Source organism: Coptis chinensis, chromosome 3 (genome assembly GCF_015680905.1).
Source record: "Coptis chinensis isolate HL-2020 chromosome 3, ASM1568090v1, whole genome shotgun sequence".
NCBI lineage: Eukaryota > Viridiplantae > Streptophyta > Magnoliopsida > Ranunculales > Ranunculaceae > Coptis > Coptis chinensis.
The window spans coordinates 51,271,748-51,286,544 of NC_141458.1; the positions used below are offsets into that span (position 1 = coordinate 51,271,748).

Genomic DNA, 14,797 nt, shown 5'->3' on the forward strand with positions numbered 1-14,797 from the left:
GGGGCCAAGTCAGAAACAGGGGCGGCCGGTGGAATCGGTTCCTTGCCAGGCCGGCGAGCGCTTGGGGAGGAGACTGCAGAGGGAAGTGAAGAGTTGAGGGGGGCAGGTGCTTCAGACACAGAGGTCCGCGGAATGACAGGGACGGACCATTTAGAGGTTGAGGCCCGCTGCCTCTTGGACGGGGGCATTTCGGCAGGAGCCCTCATCTTGATCGGGGAAACTTCAGTCACTTCATCTTCCTTAGAGTCACTGTCAAAAAGTTTCTGCTTACAAACATCCATGTCATCGGTAGGGGAGGTGGGAGAGGTATACTGGTCATCCCAGTTGGAAATGGAGCGATGGAAGGGATGTCTTCGGGCGTGGAGGTGGCAGGAGAGTCACAGGATCTAAGGGGTTGAGAGGAGGTGCGAGGATGACAATGGTGGGAGGACGAGACGCGGGATCTTTTCCCGGTGGGGGGAGACGCTCTGGGTTTCCGTTCTTTGGGAGGAGGAGTTAGAGCCCGACATCAGAAAAACGGAGAGACAGGCGCAGAATATGGAAAGAACTCACTATTTAGTTTGATCAAAAGTAAAACAAGCCTAGAAAACATACCAAAGGGAGCAAGGAGAGTGGATACGCCTGAGGTGAGGTCCGAAAGGATGAAAGAATCGCTAAGAAACCCGCAGAGTGCACACAAACCGGAGGATGAAAAGGAGGATATGACATGTCTGGATGACGATGCATTAGATAAATATAGTTCTAATTTAGAACGCATGCAAGTATTGCAAACTGCCTTGCGTTGCGTTTATGGTATTTGTGAAGATATCCGAGATAGACAGATTGTAGTTCGAAAGAAGCAAACGAACCTTCAGACGAGATTTGAAATGCTCGAAGGGGTTCAGGACGATATCTTATCTAACATGGAGACTATCCACCAGCATCAACAAACCCAGTATGCAGTACTCCGGACTGAGATGGAAGCACAGCGCTTGTTCCGAATAGAGATGCTACAACACATGCCACCCGTGGAGGACTCTGTTTCAGCCGAGTCCGACAGGCAAGAGAGTCGTCACCGAAGGACAGATGGTTCAAGCCATTCTCCATGCTAGGACCAATCTCCATCTCCGGGCCCATCTTCATCACATGGCTAGGTGTTCACCATCAGTTGTGTTCGCTGTTATTTCATGGTTTTGATTGTTTTATTAGTTGGATTTTAATTAAGTAGTTAAATTTAAATATTAATGTGTTTGTTTAATGTTGTTTGGATTTAAATTTTATTTTTAATATAATTGGTTAATTTCGAGTACTGCTTGTTTTTATCATTAATCCCACCTTCCCAACTTGTTTGGGGGTGGTAATATTTATACCGAGCATAATTCGTTATATGATCATCCGCGGTAAAGTAGTCTTGAAGGAAAGGTTGATAATTTGGCCGATATCGGCATATCTATGATTTGTGTGGTGGTAGCATGAAATGTAGGAGAGTTTAGAAGTTACTATTCTAAATCCATTATGAAAGATACCAGGATTTTTAGAAAATCACGAAAATGGTTTATTTCCGTTTTCGAGTTTGGAATTTTTTTTATTTCCGGAAATTGCCTTAAAATAATTTGGGAACTTACCGATTCGTTTTGGAAGCTCAAAACCTATTTAAACTCCCTACATTCTACACTAACAAACCACACTACACCCCACCATCATCCCGCACCTTTCACTCCAAGCTTTTCCTTCTTTTTCCTCCAAATTTCTGTTTCAGCACTTACGAGCACGCCTGCGCCCTGTACAATTTCACAAAGTTTAGTCAGAGCGCGACCCGCGCCCTCCTTGAGCGCGACTAGCGCCCAAACACTGTAATAGCAAAAACCCACGAGCGACCGCCTCTATCTGGCCATCTGCTACCGCTTCTTCAATAACGCGGAAAATTCCAATTTTCGGAGGGTCATTCCGGGATTTTTTGGAACTGTTCAAAGAGTAGTTGAGATGACATCCCTATAGTCATACCCGAACAGTCTTTCAAGACGTGTTGGCACCGAGACCTATGGACATTGGTTACGAGGACGGGATCCCCGATTAGGATGGCGCCATCTACGGTAAGTGATGACGATTCATATTCACCACCACTTACCATCGCTTATTTCTACGACCATGTTAAATTCTATTGTAATCGGGATGGAGAACAAGAATTCTCCGTCAGAGTCGATAACACGACACATCAATTCAATAAAAATGTGGTCGCTTTAGTTTCGTGGATTACCAATACCGATCCCGTAAACACATGGGCATATATGACCGATAATGCATATCTTTATGATTATACATATTTCCATGAGTATTATGGGGAGGGGTAATTTATATAGCATTGCCCTTGGTAGCCTTTCCTAAACGTAGGCACCACCATGTTATTCATCCCGATGAATATTTTGGGGAATGGGCAGTTCATTTCTGCAAACAAGATGCTGGTGACATTTTCCTCGCTTTTACCGGAGGGACGTCGCCGATATGACATTCCCCGAAGTTTTAGTCGCTAGTCTTAAGAGAACCCAAACCATGAGGCGTAAGTATCTTCTTATGCCTGTGTTGGTAAGCCGCATCACGCGTAGTTGTTTACCGTGATTCGTGCACAATTCACGATTGGAAAAAGGTTAAAGTCATGAGACCCACCAATTGGGTGGTTCGCTCATTCGCGAATAATGACTTGGTTTGGGATGGCAGTGCGACCTCATTTGGTCGCCCCGTACATCCCATCGGACATAATAACACTTAACGAGGTTAGCATTAGTAGATGATAAATGGCGGCAAGCTTGGCAAGTTATAATGGGTGGCGGGGATCGCGAAGGAACCTCATCTCTTTAATGAGGAGGAGGACGTTTAAGCGGGAGATAAGGTAAGTTTTTAGTTTTGTTATTGTCTGCTTATGTCCCAAGCATATTTAATTCTGTTAACCTCATAATGGGTGAAACTCTTATAGAGTTACGTTAGTATTTTTATTTCCTATATTAGTATGTTCTAACCTTGTTTTGCAGATGTCCCAGAATTTCACGCGTTTCCATGGTATTGTTCTACCCTCTTTATTTAAATGCTTTGAGGACAAAGCATGCTTCTTGTTTGGGGAAATAGAAACACGTGTAATTAAGGCATCTGTTAGGATATAGATATGTATAATATGCATTTGTTTTCAAGTTAAAAATTTCAAAAATATAAATAAATAAGTTTATGCTATACACTTAGGAATATTGGTATTGTTTTCCTTCTCTATGTGCTTAACAATCTAGAAGTCTCAATGTAGCTTTTGCATCGGAGAATAATTGTTAGCAACTTAGGTTAATATGTAGGTAATAATTTTTTGCATCTATCTATAAATATATTACATGAGTATCTATGATTGTTAGCGAGAAGTTTTCAAATCTAGGCTAGAGTACTTATTCTACAAATCTCGTGAGAATATAGCCTAAAACCTTATATGAAATAAACAGGTTGAGAAATGACACAAGGGAGAAGTAAAATCCGGATAGAGAAATCACACGTCCACTTGCTTGATCACTATGCCATATCCTAAGCGAAATTTAGGCCCTCTTTGGATCGATATAGCCAGTAAATTCAAACCTATGAATTATTTTCCGCTAGTAAAAAAGCCCCTCCGAGCCTTTCTTTAGCCTTCCATAAACCACAATTCCTTTACCCCGTTTACAAGGAAAAAAACAAACAAAATAAAAAATTCAACTTACCCAATCTAGAATAAGTCTAAGAATAGAATGAGTGGAATGGAAGAAAGAAGAAGAGAAAAAACAAGGTGTAAACAAAAATTAGTAGTTGCTTCTTAAAAAAGAAAAAGAAGTTTCCATCCAAGGAAAAGAAAATAATAATAATAATAATAAAAATAGAAATAAATAAAAACTCCAAAAATAGAATAAAAGGGAGTCAAAAGCCAAAGAAAAGAAAAAGAAAAATATGGCTAAGGATGGAAAAAAAGTATAGAAGCAAAAGAAAATAACAAGGTTTTCTCTAAGTTACATAATATAAATACTCTATTATCTCAGACTTGTCCTTTTGAATATCCATTTCCTTCCTTCTTAAACCATCTCCTAATCCCCGCAACACCTAATAAAGACCTAATCCCCGCAACACCTAATATGCCACTTTAGCGAGATAAAGGAGCAAAGGTCGGTTGCTAAGGAGTTCTGTGATTAAAGGCCAAGATTCAAGAAGACAAAGCCTATAGAAAGACCCGGTCAAAAGATGAAGAGTCAAGGTCCACCGATGGAAAACGAAGCTAAATTCACACAAAGTCAACAGAACTTCCGAGGACCATATCTTTGGACTCATTTTTGACCTGAATTTTGGGCCTACCTTATGTCAAAACCCAAAACTGTAGCTCGGAAAGAGCTTTCCAATGGTCTAAGCCTTGATCTAATCAGAGGAGCAGAAGTGGACGAAAAGTCTGTTGAAGCCAAAAGCGTTGAAAAAGCCTTTTTGATCGAAGAATTGGGTTTTGGGCCCCGATTCTGGTCGCCCTAAAAACATGGCTCCAAGCCCATGCACGATTTTTGGATCTGATCTAAAAGTATAAAACCAAAGCTTAGCTCTTTGTTAATGGTAGCTAGTTAGACCTAAAACCATATAGATAATTCTAGATCTAGTTTTGATTAGATTAATTAAGTTTTAGTTCCATTTTCAATTCTTGTTTTAGATTAAGTCTTTGAATCATTGTTCTTGATTGATTAGATAAATAAAATAGTTATTTTGTCAATTTTGATTTTTGTCATCTCAATTTATAGATCTAGTTTTAATTCTTGTTGATTATCATTTCGTAGTTTAAGTAGATTGAAACATTGTTAGTTAATTTAGTTAAGTTAGAATTTTAATATGATGAGTAGTTATAATTCAATGGGAAATGATGGTTTGATGACTCAAGGCTAAAACCTCCATTAGAGGGGTTGATGAAGCCTTGATGAAAACTTAGTGGTATAGTGTAGAAGCATTGTAGAATCTATTCCACTCTAGAAGGTCGTGATTCGCCATGAGAATGGGTGGACGACCTCACATGCTAGTTAGTATTCGGTAGAAATGTCATGAACACTAGGGATTAGAACTCGAATTTCTTGCCATAAGAACGTAAGAATCGAGATACAAGAATCTATGCTAGGTTATTAAGTTGGATTCGAGGTGGATTCAATTCCCTCTAATCCTTTATCTAGATTCATAAACAATCATATTTCCATAAAGATAAGTAGTTAAATTCAACATAATCAATTTCATATAGGTATCATAGTATAACACCCTTCGTAAAGCTCTCATTAGACTTAAGACCGACTAATTAGACTAGAAAACATTCCATGCTAGAGCACTAGGAGTGGAACGAATTTGTTACTCCACTCTATTTCGATAGAATTGAGAGTAGAAACTTTGATAAACATATACGCTCATAAGATAGTTTTAGTTTACTTACGTTTTGAGTTCATCGTTCATTTCGTAGGTAAACTATTCAATTTTATGTTTTATCAATGCTCAGGACTCCAACAGAAACTACATGGATTTGAATTTACATTCATGACGGGGATAGGCTTTTGTTGTACAGAAATGGCCTCTACCTTTTTTGTGAGGGATTCAATTAGAGTTTTAAGCTCGGGGATCTGATTTAACCTCAAACATCTTGGTAGCCTTAACTGTTGAAGAAGAACTAGCGGAGCGGGAGTAATCGTCACTACCCCTGATTATTATTACGCTTTTACCGATCTTCCAAAAATTTATATGCCTCTCGAGGCTCCTTCACTTAGAAAACTACCCTTATTCATTATGTCTAGGACTTCTTTATGGTGGTGTAGAAGTCCTTTGAAAAGGCAACGAACTAACGTGTCTTTTTTGCTAGGTGATGGTGTGGACACTCTATAAGGAGATCGGTGAAACGATTCCAAGCCTCGAAAATGATTCATGAGGATTACGTCCGAAAGAAGTGAATCTTGGAAAGCATTTCATCCGTCTTTAGGGGTGGGTAAAATGTTCCATAAACAATTTGAACAAGTTTGGCCCACGAGTCCATAGAATTAGGCTTTGGGCGTTAACCAAGACGCCTTTCAACTAAGGTGAAAGGGAATACCCTCAATTTAATTTGTTCGCACCAACCGTAGGATGGTGGAATGTTATAAGGACTTGTTCAATCCTACGCGATGTCGATAAGGTTTTTCATGGTCTAAACCATGAAAAATGGGTAACAAATTAAATATATTTGGGGATGCGAAAATCCCCCACCGGGTCCGCTAGAACGATGCAAGATTTAGGGCTATCGCCAAAGCTTTATAAAAAGTCGAGAGAGGAGTCTCTCTTTCTTCACCATAATATCGGTGGTGTGTGTGAAATAGTAGCTAGAGGTGTAGTGGGTAGGAAACTAGATAGACTTGTTTGTTGACGTTGCCGTGTAATTACGTTAGTTGTTTTTCTTCGACCAGACCTTAATCTCATGCAAAACTAAGTCGAACTTAACTAAACATGCAACACTCCAAACAATTCCGATCGATATATTAGTAGAAACCTCTAACGGAGATCGCGAGGTGTGGAAGAAAGGAATACCCGACAAGGCCCTTGCTTCGAGCTTTATGAATAGCGTCTTGTTTACGCGTGTTCGTGTATATAACAAGTTAAAACACGAAAAACTTGAAAAATCGAAATTGAAACAAACCCGTGGAAATCCGCAAATTTCAGCTTAGTAGCTGAAAGTTTCGCTTTGAAGCGTGATCGCGCTCCGTGTAACTTCAAGTTACAGTGTTTTAGGGCGGGTCACGCTCGATATGGTGGTGGGTCGCGCTCAAGGTTCCAGCGTTTGTGTGCTGGCTTCGCTTTGAAGCGGTGGTCGCGCTTCTACTGTAATTTTCGCGGAACTTTTCAATCTTTGAAACGGACAACCACGGTATGAATCAAACAAGGGTGGGTGGGTTTAATGGGACTTAAAAATGACTAATTATACTATGAAAACAATGCTAAAGTGAAACTAAGATGGCAGCGACGCCATTTGATAAATAATAAAAGTTAATTTACCTACGAAAAGAACGATGAAACTCAAAACGTAAGTAAACTAAAGCTTATTACGAGTCTATATTTATCAAGTTTTCTACTCTCAATTCTATCGAAATAGAGTGGAGTAACAAATTCGTTCCACTCCTAGTTCTCTAGCATGGAATGATTTCATAGTTTAATCAATCGGTCTTAAGTCTAATGAGAGTTTTACGAGGGGGGATTATACTACGATGCAACTACCCACAAGATACAAACTATAATTGATTCAACTACGGAAATACTACGTTGATTCTATAATAAGGAATTAGGGGGGATTGATTCCACCTTAACTCAACTTAACTCACTAACGGCAGATTAATCGTCAGAATCCGAATGAATCGCCACGCGAGAACAATTGGTTCTTCCTAATCCCTAATTACACATGACATTTTTACCAATTCATAACTAGCATGTGAGCGATTAAACCCATTCTCATGGTGAATTAATCGTTTCTAGAGTGGAATAGAAATTACGGAATGCTCTACGATGTCGGGATCAAGCTTTCATCAAGTCTTCTCAAACCCCCTCTAATGGAGGTTTAGCGAGAATCATTCAAGAATCATTTCCATATGAATCTAAACTAAACATAATATCAAGATTCGAAATTTACTAATCTAAATTAAACAATAATTAAAATCTAATTAACAACTAAGAAATGGTAACCAACAATAATTAAAACTAGATCTAATAGATTGAAATAACAAAAATCAAAATGACAAGAATAATAACTATTTTATTTATCTAATGAATGATATTCAATAATTCAAGAAATTAATCTAAAACAAGAAATGAAATTCTAAAACTAAGTTCTAAAACTCATTAATGGAGGCTAACTAATCTAATTCTAATCTAGGTCTAACTATCTACCATTAACAAAGAGCTAAGCTTTTGTTTTTATACTTTCAGATCCAAAAATCGTGCATGGGCTTGGAGCTATGTTTTGGGCCAGAGAATCAGGCCCAAAACCCAATTTCTTTAGTCCAAAATGGGTTCTTCAGCTGCAGTTGGCTTCGACAGATGTTTCGTCCACTTCTGCTTCTCTGATTGGATCAAGGCTTAGACCATTGGAAAGCTCTTTCCGAGCCGGTCGTTTTGACATAAGGTAGGCCCAATTCCGAGGTCTGAGTCCAAAGATATGGTCTTCGAAGTTCTCACGACTTTGTGTGTTGTTTTACGCGCGTTGACTTTGACTTTTCAAACTTTGGAGGGCTTTAGAAAGGTTTTGTCTTCTTGAATCTTGGCCTTTAATCACAGAACTCCTTAGCAACCAACTATTGCTCCTTTATCTTGCTAAAGTGGCACATTTCTGCACATAATGGACTTTGAAGCCTGAAATGCATAAAAACACGTAATCAGTATTAACTCTTACTTATTATTCACATAATTAATCTAAAAGTATGATTATTAATGGGTTAAAACTACATTTTTGGGCTCTTATCATACACATATCCTACTTCCACCGTCCACACCCTACTAGTCCACCAATGCCCACACTATACCCCCAGTTCCCACACCACGCCATAATCCACACTCCATAAGTCCACACACTACTCCGCCAACCCCCACACTTAAATTCCATGCTCAAACTCTAGCTGGCAATCTTGGCGTCTTATGCGAAAGACTAGTTTTAAGCCCATATATAAATTAATGCGTATACCTTCCTACTCCGTTGTCACACCCGACTTCCAAAACCATTGCCGTGCACTAAACTCGTAAGCATCACGACTGTAAAAAAACTAAAAATAGAGTCTTCCAAGCTTCCCTCCAATGTTTCATACTTTCGTATTTTAAATTCATGCACCCTTATTCTCTGTTTCTCCCAAGAGATGTCAACTCTTCCTCATTCAGTCATTCTCATAAATCTTTTTCCAACATACCCGGTAACAAATTCACTCTCTAAATCATTTTATCTCTAAAATCTAGGACTCAATTCCAATCGACATATACACGATCTAGTATAAACAAACATACCAACTGATAAAGTAAAATGAGTCGGATATATGCAGCTGCAAGAATTGGGGGTTTGGACCAGCCAGATCACCATCTGAACAAGCCACTTCTGAGTTATACTTATACAATAACTATCTTGATTCCTTTCACGGACTCAAAGTTCTCTCTTCTCTTCAACCAAAACTTAACTCATGTGTCCATTGCCATAATAAATAATAAGGGCCCAGCCCACCACAACTTAAGAATCGGCCCAACTACTAAACCAAGCCCAACTACCTAAAAAAGTTACTTAACCTCTGAGAGCACTGGATAGCAGTCTCTTTCTCCTTCCTCATTAGCTTCTACCACCACCCAATTGGTCACCACCAAATCAGCCACCACCCACTACCAATCACTCGGTTTTTATCATCACTGAAAACCCTATAACTTTAATAAAATCAAGATCCCCACCTATGTATCATCAAATCACTCGGTTTCCTCATCAACTTCCGCCACCACCCAATCAGTCACCACCGAATCAGCCATCAGCCACCACCCACTACCAATCACTTGGTTTTTATCACCACTAAAAACCCTATAACTTTAATGAAATCAACATCCCCACTATCATCAAATCACTCGGTTTCCATCACCACTGATACACTGGTTGGCCGAAAAAACGCTGAGTCTCGATCTCCTTCATCACCAAAAACCTGAACCAACCGAAGAACCAACATCAAAACAGACCCAAGCGATGCAGCCCATCCGATAGCACACAAATCATCATCTTCCGTAATCTCGACCCAACCCTGCAATTGTATACGTCCATCTCCTCAACTTGTTGACAACCTATAGACTTTTTGTTATGTCCCCACATGCGGCGCCATTTGTCGCACCCAATTCCGCGACCTATAACTTTACTAGTATTTCGGCTCTCGTTTTGGATCGGCTGCACCAATTAGGTTGTCTACGTACCCGTTTCGGGATCAAGCCGCCGTAGTTCACCTCTCTTTCCTCACCCCTCTCTGCCTCTATTATCAGCTCCCCCCTTTTCTCTCCTCCCATCTCTTTCTTTTTATATTCCTCTCTTAGGTTCACTTCATGGGGCATAGTATGGTATTGGGCCTATTTTCTGGGCCCAATACATACTATGTTCCATCTATGAAAACAGCTACTACATTTTGGCGCCGTGTGTGGAAATGAACACAAAATCTGATAAATTTGATATTTCATTATATAATATCGGCTCCGCTCTGCAAGGGGTTTCTGAGATTGAGATGTCGTTTTCAAGTTCCCATCTTTTTTGTGCTAGAGAAGGTAATTGGGGTCGTGCTGTCTTTTTCTTAAAAAAAAATTGTTTATATTGTATGGAATGAGATCGAGTCAGTTAGAGGGAGTTGGTTCCAGCAACATAGTTTGAGAGAGAAATAAGAGGGGTCTTTGGGAAGTGCAAGTAACAGCGTGGTTGCCTCGGTAATAGTCGCTGCCGCATCTACCCTCGCTCTTACCTCCTCCAATCTGCGGTAGAGTTGCAGCTCTGGTAGTTGTTGTGGTTCATCGACCAAGTCATCTCATTTTGAATTTGACGCAAGGGAATTTAATTCATGAGATTGTATTTGATGATTTTGTACAAGAGAATGTAAATGTTCAAACTGGCGGGGATCTTGAAATTGAAGACGTAAGAACCGCCACCTCCATATCTTCCTCCTCATCATCAATCCTAAAAACTAATAACTATCCAATGACTTGCAACAGTGCATCGGGTAGTTTTCAAAACAATGATATTGAGTTTCTTTATTCTAATGAAGGAATCGATAATAACAATGATGCTGAAACCGGTGGCAAAACCGATGCCGCAACCCGGTATGTTTGACACAATTAATCGAATCTTCCACAGTTGTATATTGTTCAAATAATTCACCAGGTAAACCAATCTATGAAATTCTAGAATAATGAGGTGGGAAATGATTAAATGGGTAGATCCAAATTTTGGAAACGTAATCGACTTGAAAAAATAGGTTTAAGTTTGTAGAACAAGTTTTACAACGGAGTGGATTGTAAGGGAGGACTGGAATTGGTGATTCGATTAGGGATTTGATTAGATTGTAGGAAACAACGATGGGTATATATTTACTTGATTCAACTTTAGATCTTGGGCTCTTGGCCATGCATTCCATGTCATACGTATTCCGTCTATTCATTTTATTCCTCCTCGATCTACTATTATTGAATCATTTTTGGGAATTGTTGATAGAAATGGTAACAATTTTAATGATGTGCCTCAGTGTTCATTTGCTTTGAAGTTTTAGTGTATGGCTTGATTGGTTTTCTTGAGTGCTCTATATATGGCTGCATTTGTGATTTCGGATAAAAGATAAGCAAGGGGGCTTACAGAATGTTTTTGCCTTTTTTTCTTGAGTGTTCTATGGCTACATCTGTTTGTGCGATGATTCTTGGTTGTTATAAGTTCAATGGATTCACTCATTTAGTTGTCTGTACTCTGTAGAAATTAGAGCAACATCAATATGCCTTTTTCATCCTTTACAGCAGCAGCCGTTGGATTAGAAAGCCATGATTGTGACACGTGTCAAGTTAATTGAAATTAAGATTTTCAGTTTTGAATGTGGTCGCTTGCAAAAAGTGTGAAAAGTAGTTAGGGCATTTTGAAAGTTTACGACACACCACAACATACGGTTAAATATGGTCAATGACGGTCAACATAGTCAAGTCATGGTAGACAGACTTAAAGCTAATAAACAAAAAAAATATGAATCTAACACAAATATCCTTATTATTGGGGGGTGATCTTGGACATACCCATAAAAACACTCGCATACCCAACTTTAAAATAAATAAATAAAATTGTTTAAGACACATTTAGGTTCATAAATTACCCTTTCTTTTATTAAGTATATCAAAGACAAAACAAAACAAGTGTTTATCCTTCCACCAAACACAAAACCTTCGCACTTATTTTTTTTTTTCTGTCATTTTTTTTTCTCCTTTATGAAAGGAATTAGAAAGAGATAAAATTGTAGAATTTAGTCTTCCTCCTCCTTTCACTCATAAGACATTAATGTATTTTTTACTCATCTAGACTCCTCACATGCTTTCTCATTTTCCATTTTGAGAATTTTTTCAATTTGATATATTTCTACTAAACTCCTTTAATCCTTCTACAATGATGAAGAAGAAGTAATTGCAGTAAGAAAAAAAAAAATCAAATTTGAAGCAACTTTTAGAAGAGGAAAAAAACAATTTGTTTTTTTGGCATTCTTTTACCTTTATTAGAAGTTCTCTTATTGTGTAGTGTGCTGTAGTAATACAAATATTCTTCAAGGTCTAGAGTATTATTTTCAATCTTTTTTATTTGTTGTTTCTTTTTGGAATGAGTCTCTCGGTCTTTTTGTTTTTTCTCTTTTTTTACCCCTATTAGAAATATCTCAAATTAATTTGGAAGATATTATTAGATTGAAGCGGTTATTGGGGTATGGCAAAAACTGAGTTAGTTATGGGGTACCAGAATATTTTTATGGATATGTCCAAAATCACCCTTATTGGGAGCACCGTAGAGCTAAATCACCCAAATAAAAATTGTTTAAATCTCTTAAAGAAAGCCATTACCCCCAACAGTAGGGGTGCAAGTGGATATCCAAATATTCGAATCCGATTCGAATTCGTATTCGAAAAATCGGATATTATCCGAAAATTTCGGATTCGGATTCGGATTCGAATTTTTTTTATGTCCTTTGGTGTTTGGATACTGGATTCGGATCTCGCCATATCCGCATCCAATAATATCCTATCCGATTTAAAAAATTAATAGTTATTATATATAATTAATTTATTCATTTTTTATTGTATAAATATTATATAAAATCATAAACTAATAATATAAAACTATAATAACAAAATAATAATAATAAATGACAAATATATATATATCTATACTAGTTTTTATAGTGGTAAAATGAATTATTCAAAGCAAATAAAATTTTAATTAATTTTAATTTTCGGATCGGATATTATCCGATATCCGTTTCGGATATCCGAAATCGGATTCGGATAATTTTTTTAATATCCGTCGGATTCGGATTCGGATTCGGATATCGGTATAAATTTTCGGATTCGGATTCGGATATAGACATATCCGCATCCGAACCTAACCTATCCGTTTGCACCCTTACCCAACAGTATACCATTTTACCTACTTTGAAATAGTTTATCCCTCACAAGTGTTTATAAGTCACTGGTGCCACCAGACAAGCAGAGTGAGAGAAAAAAGAGAGTGGTTATCAATCATTAGAAAAATGCCTGCTCCAGCCATCCCTATCCTCAAATTCTTGTTCCTCATCCTCATCTTCGCCGCCACCACAACTCTAGTCTGTGCTACAGACCACATTGTAGGAGCTAACAAAGGGTGGAACCCAGGAATTAACTACACCCTATGGGCCAACAATCACACATTCTATGTTGGCGATCTAATTTGTAAGTTTATTAAGTTATACTCCCTCTTAAGTGAAGTCCTATATATTAATTGTTTTCTTTACTAAACATTAATAATTTGGTTTGTATTGATGCAGCATTTAGGTACGCGAAGAATCAGTACAATGTGTTCAGAGTGAATGAGACGGGGTATGATAACTGTACAACTGAAGGAGCTACTGGGAATTGGACTAGTGGTAAAGATTTTATTCCTCTTGATGAGGCTAAGAGATATTACTTTATTTGTGGGAATGGGGGTTGTTTTAGTGGGATGAAGGTTTCTGTTCTTGTTCACTCACTTCCTTCACCTCCTACTGCTGCTGGTGTTGCTGGACTTCGTTCTGATAAATCCGTTGCTGCTACTCGAGATGTTGGTTTTGGGTCTTTACTGGTGGTATTATTGAGCTCGATAATGTGGGTATAATCTTGCTGGATTTAGTGGTCTGATTCTTATTAGTCGTTTTCAATTTCAGCTATCAGTCTATCACAGGGTCTTTTGTGGTGGGGTTTTCTTTTTTTCTTAGCTGTTGTTTTTATTGTAGTACATCGATGAGTCGGTTTCTTTTGTGTGTTGAAATGATCAGATAGTTTGTTTGGTTGACGACTTGCGTTGTTTCTCGATGCCTTCGTGGTGTGATTGGTGTCAACCACAATACCACACATCAAGTTCCCAATAGTATAACTGGTAACAAAATTTCTCATTCGAATTTGAATACCGAAACCCTTTTGGGTTGGTTAAGCCATTGGAAATGATCTAAAGGCCATGTTTGTTTACGTTATCAAGTTATCAGGTAAGATGTGTTGGGGTTAATACCAATACCAATCGATCCCCACTACACAGATAATTTGTACTAGGACCAACAACAATTACCAAATAACAATCTAAATATCAACTACAATCTAGCTAACATGTCCAAATCTCTAAACAACTATTAACAACAGATAATAATGTAAAGAGAAGAACAAGCATACCACAACACAAAGATATACCGTAGTTCGTCCAATAGTTTCTATTTCCACAAGAGCTAATCTTTTTATAAAGTGGGAAAGAATATTACAATCACTCCTTTCAGTATCTCACCTTACTAGATCACTCCTCTATCTTTACAGGCTTGTTTATCTGTAAAGGTTATCTCTCAATCTTGATTGCTTTCAAGATTGGGTTTTCTCTCTCTTGTATTGCCTTGGTTCATGTTACTTAGGTTTTCCAAAACCTTGTTTCTGTTTATATAGTAACCCACAATCTTGCGATTACTGTAGCAACCAGAAACTACGAAAATAGACATGGGCAAGAGTGCGCCTTGGGCAAGGCCAATGTCAAGCGCGCGCGCCCTCAATGTATTGTAAGTTGTTC

At 38.3% G+C, this 14,797-nt stretch overlaps 1 protein-coding gene across 1 annotated transcript; it reads left to right on the top strand.

The window, feature by feature from the left end:
• The first annotated feature begins 13,156 nt into the window (after positions 1 to 13,156).
• Positions 13,157 to 14,044, top strand: LOC147509946 (early nodulin-like protein 17). Its single transcript, XM_086599270.1, has 2 exons — positions 13,157 to 13,446; positions 13,542 to 14,044. Exons 1-2 carry the CDS (start codon positions 13,269 to 13,271, stop codon positions 13,865 to 13,867), a joined length of 504 nt encoding a protein of 167 aa, XP_086455396.1. The 5' UTR covers positions 13,157 to 13,268; the 3' UTR covers positions 13,868 to 14,044.
• Positions 14,045 to 14,797: the final 753 nt, after the last annotated feature.

Excerpts from the sequence above, each read along its gene's own strand:
- LOC147509946 (XM_086599270.1), top strand. The coding sequence starts at position 13,269 with ATGCCTGCTCCAGCCATCCCTATCCTCAAATTCTTGTTCCTCATCCTC. Across the intron at positions 13,447-13,541 it reads CTATGTTGGCGATCTAATTT|CATTTAGGTACGCGAAGAAT; the intron begins GTAAGTTTATTA and ends GTATTGATGCAG.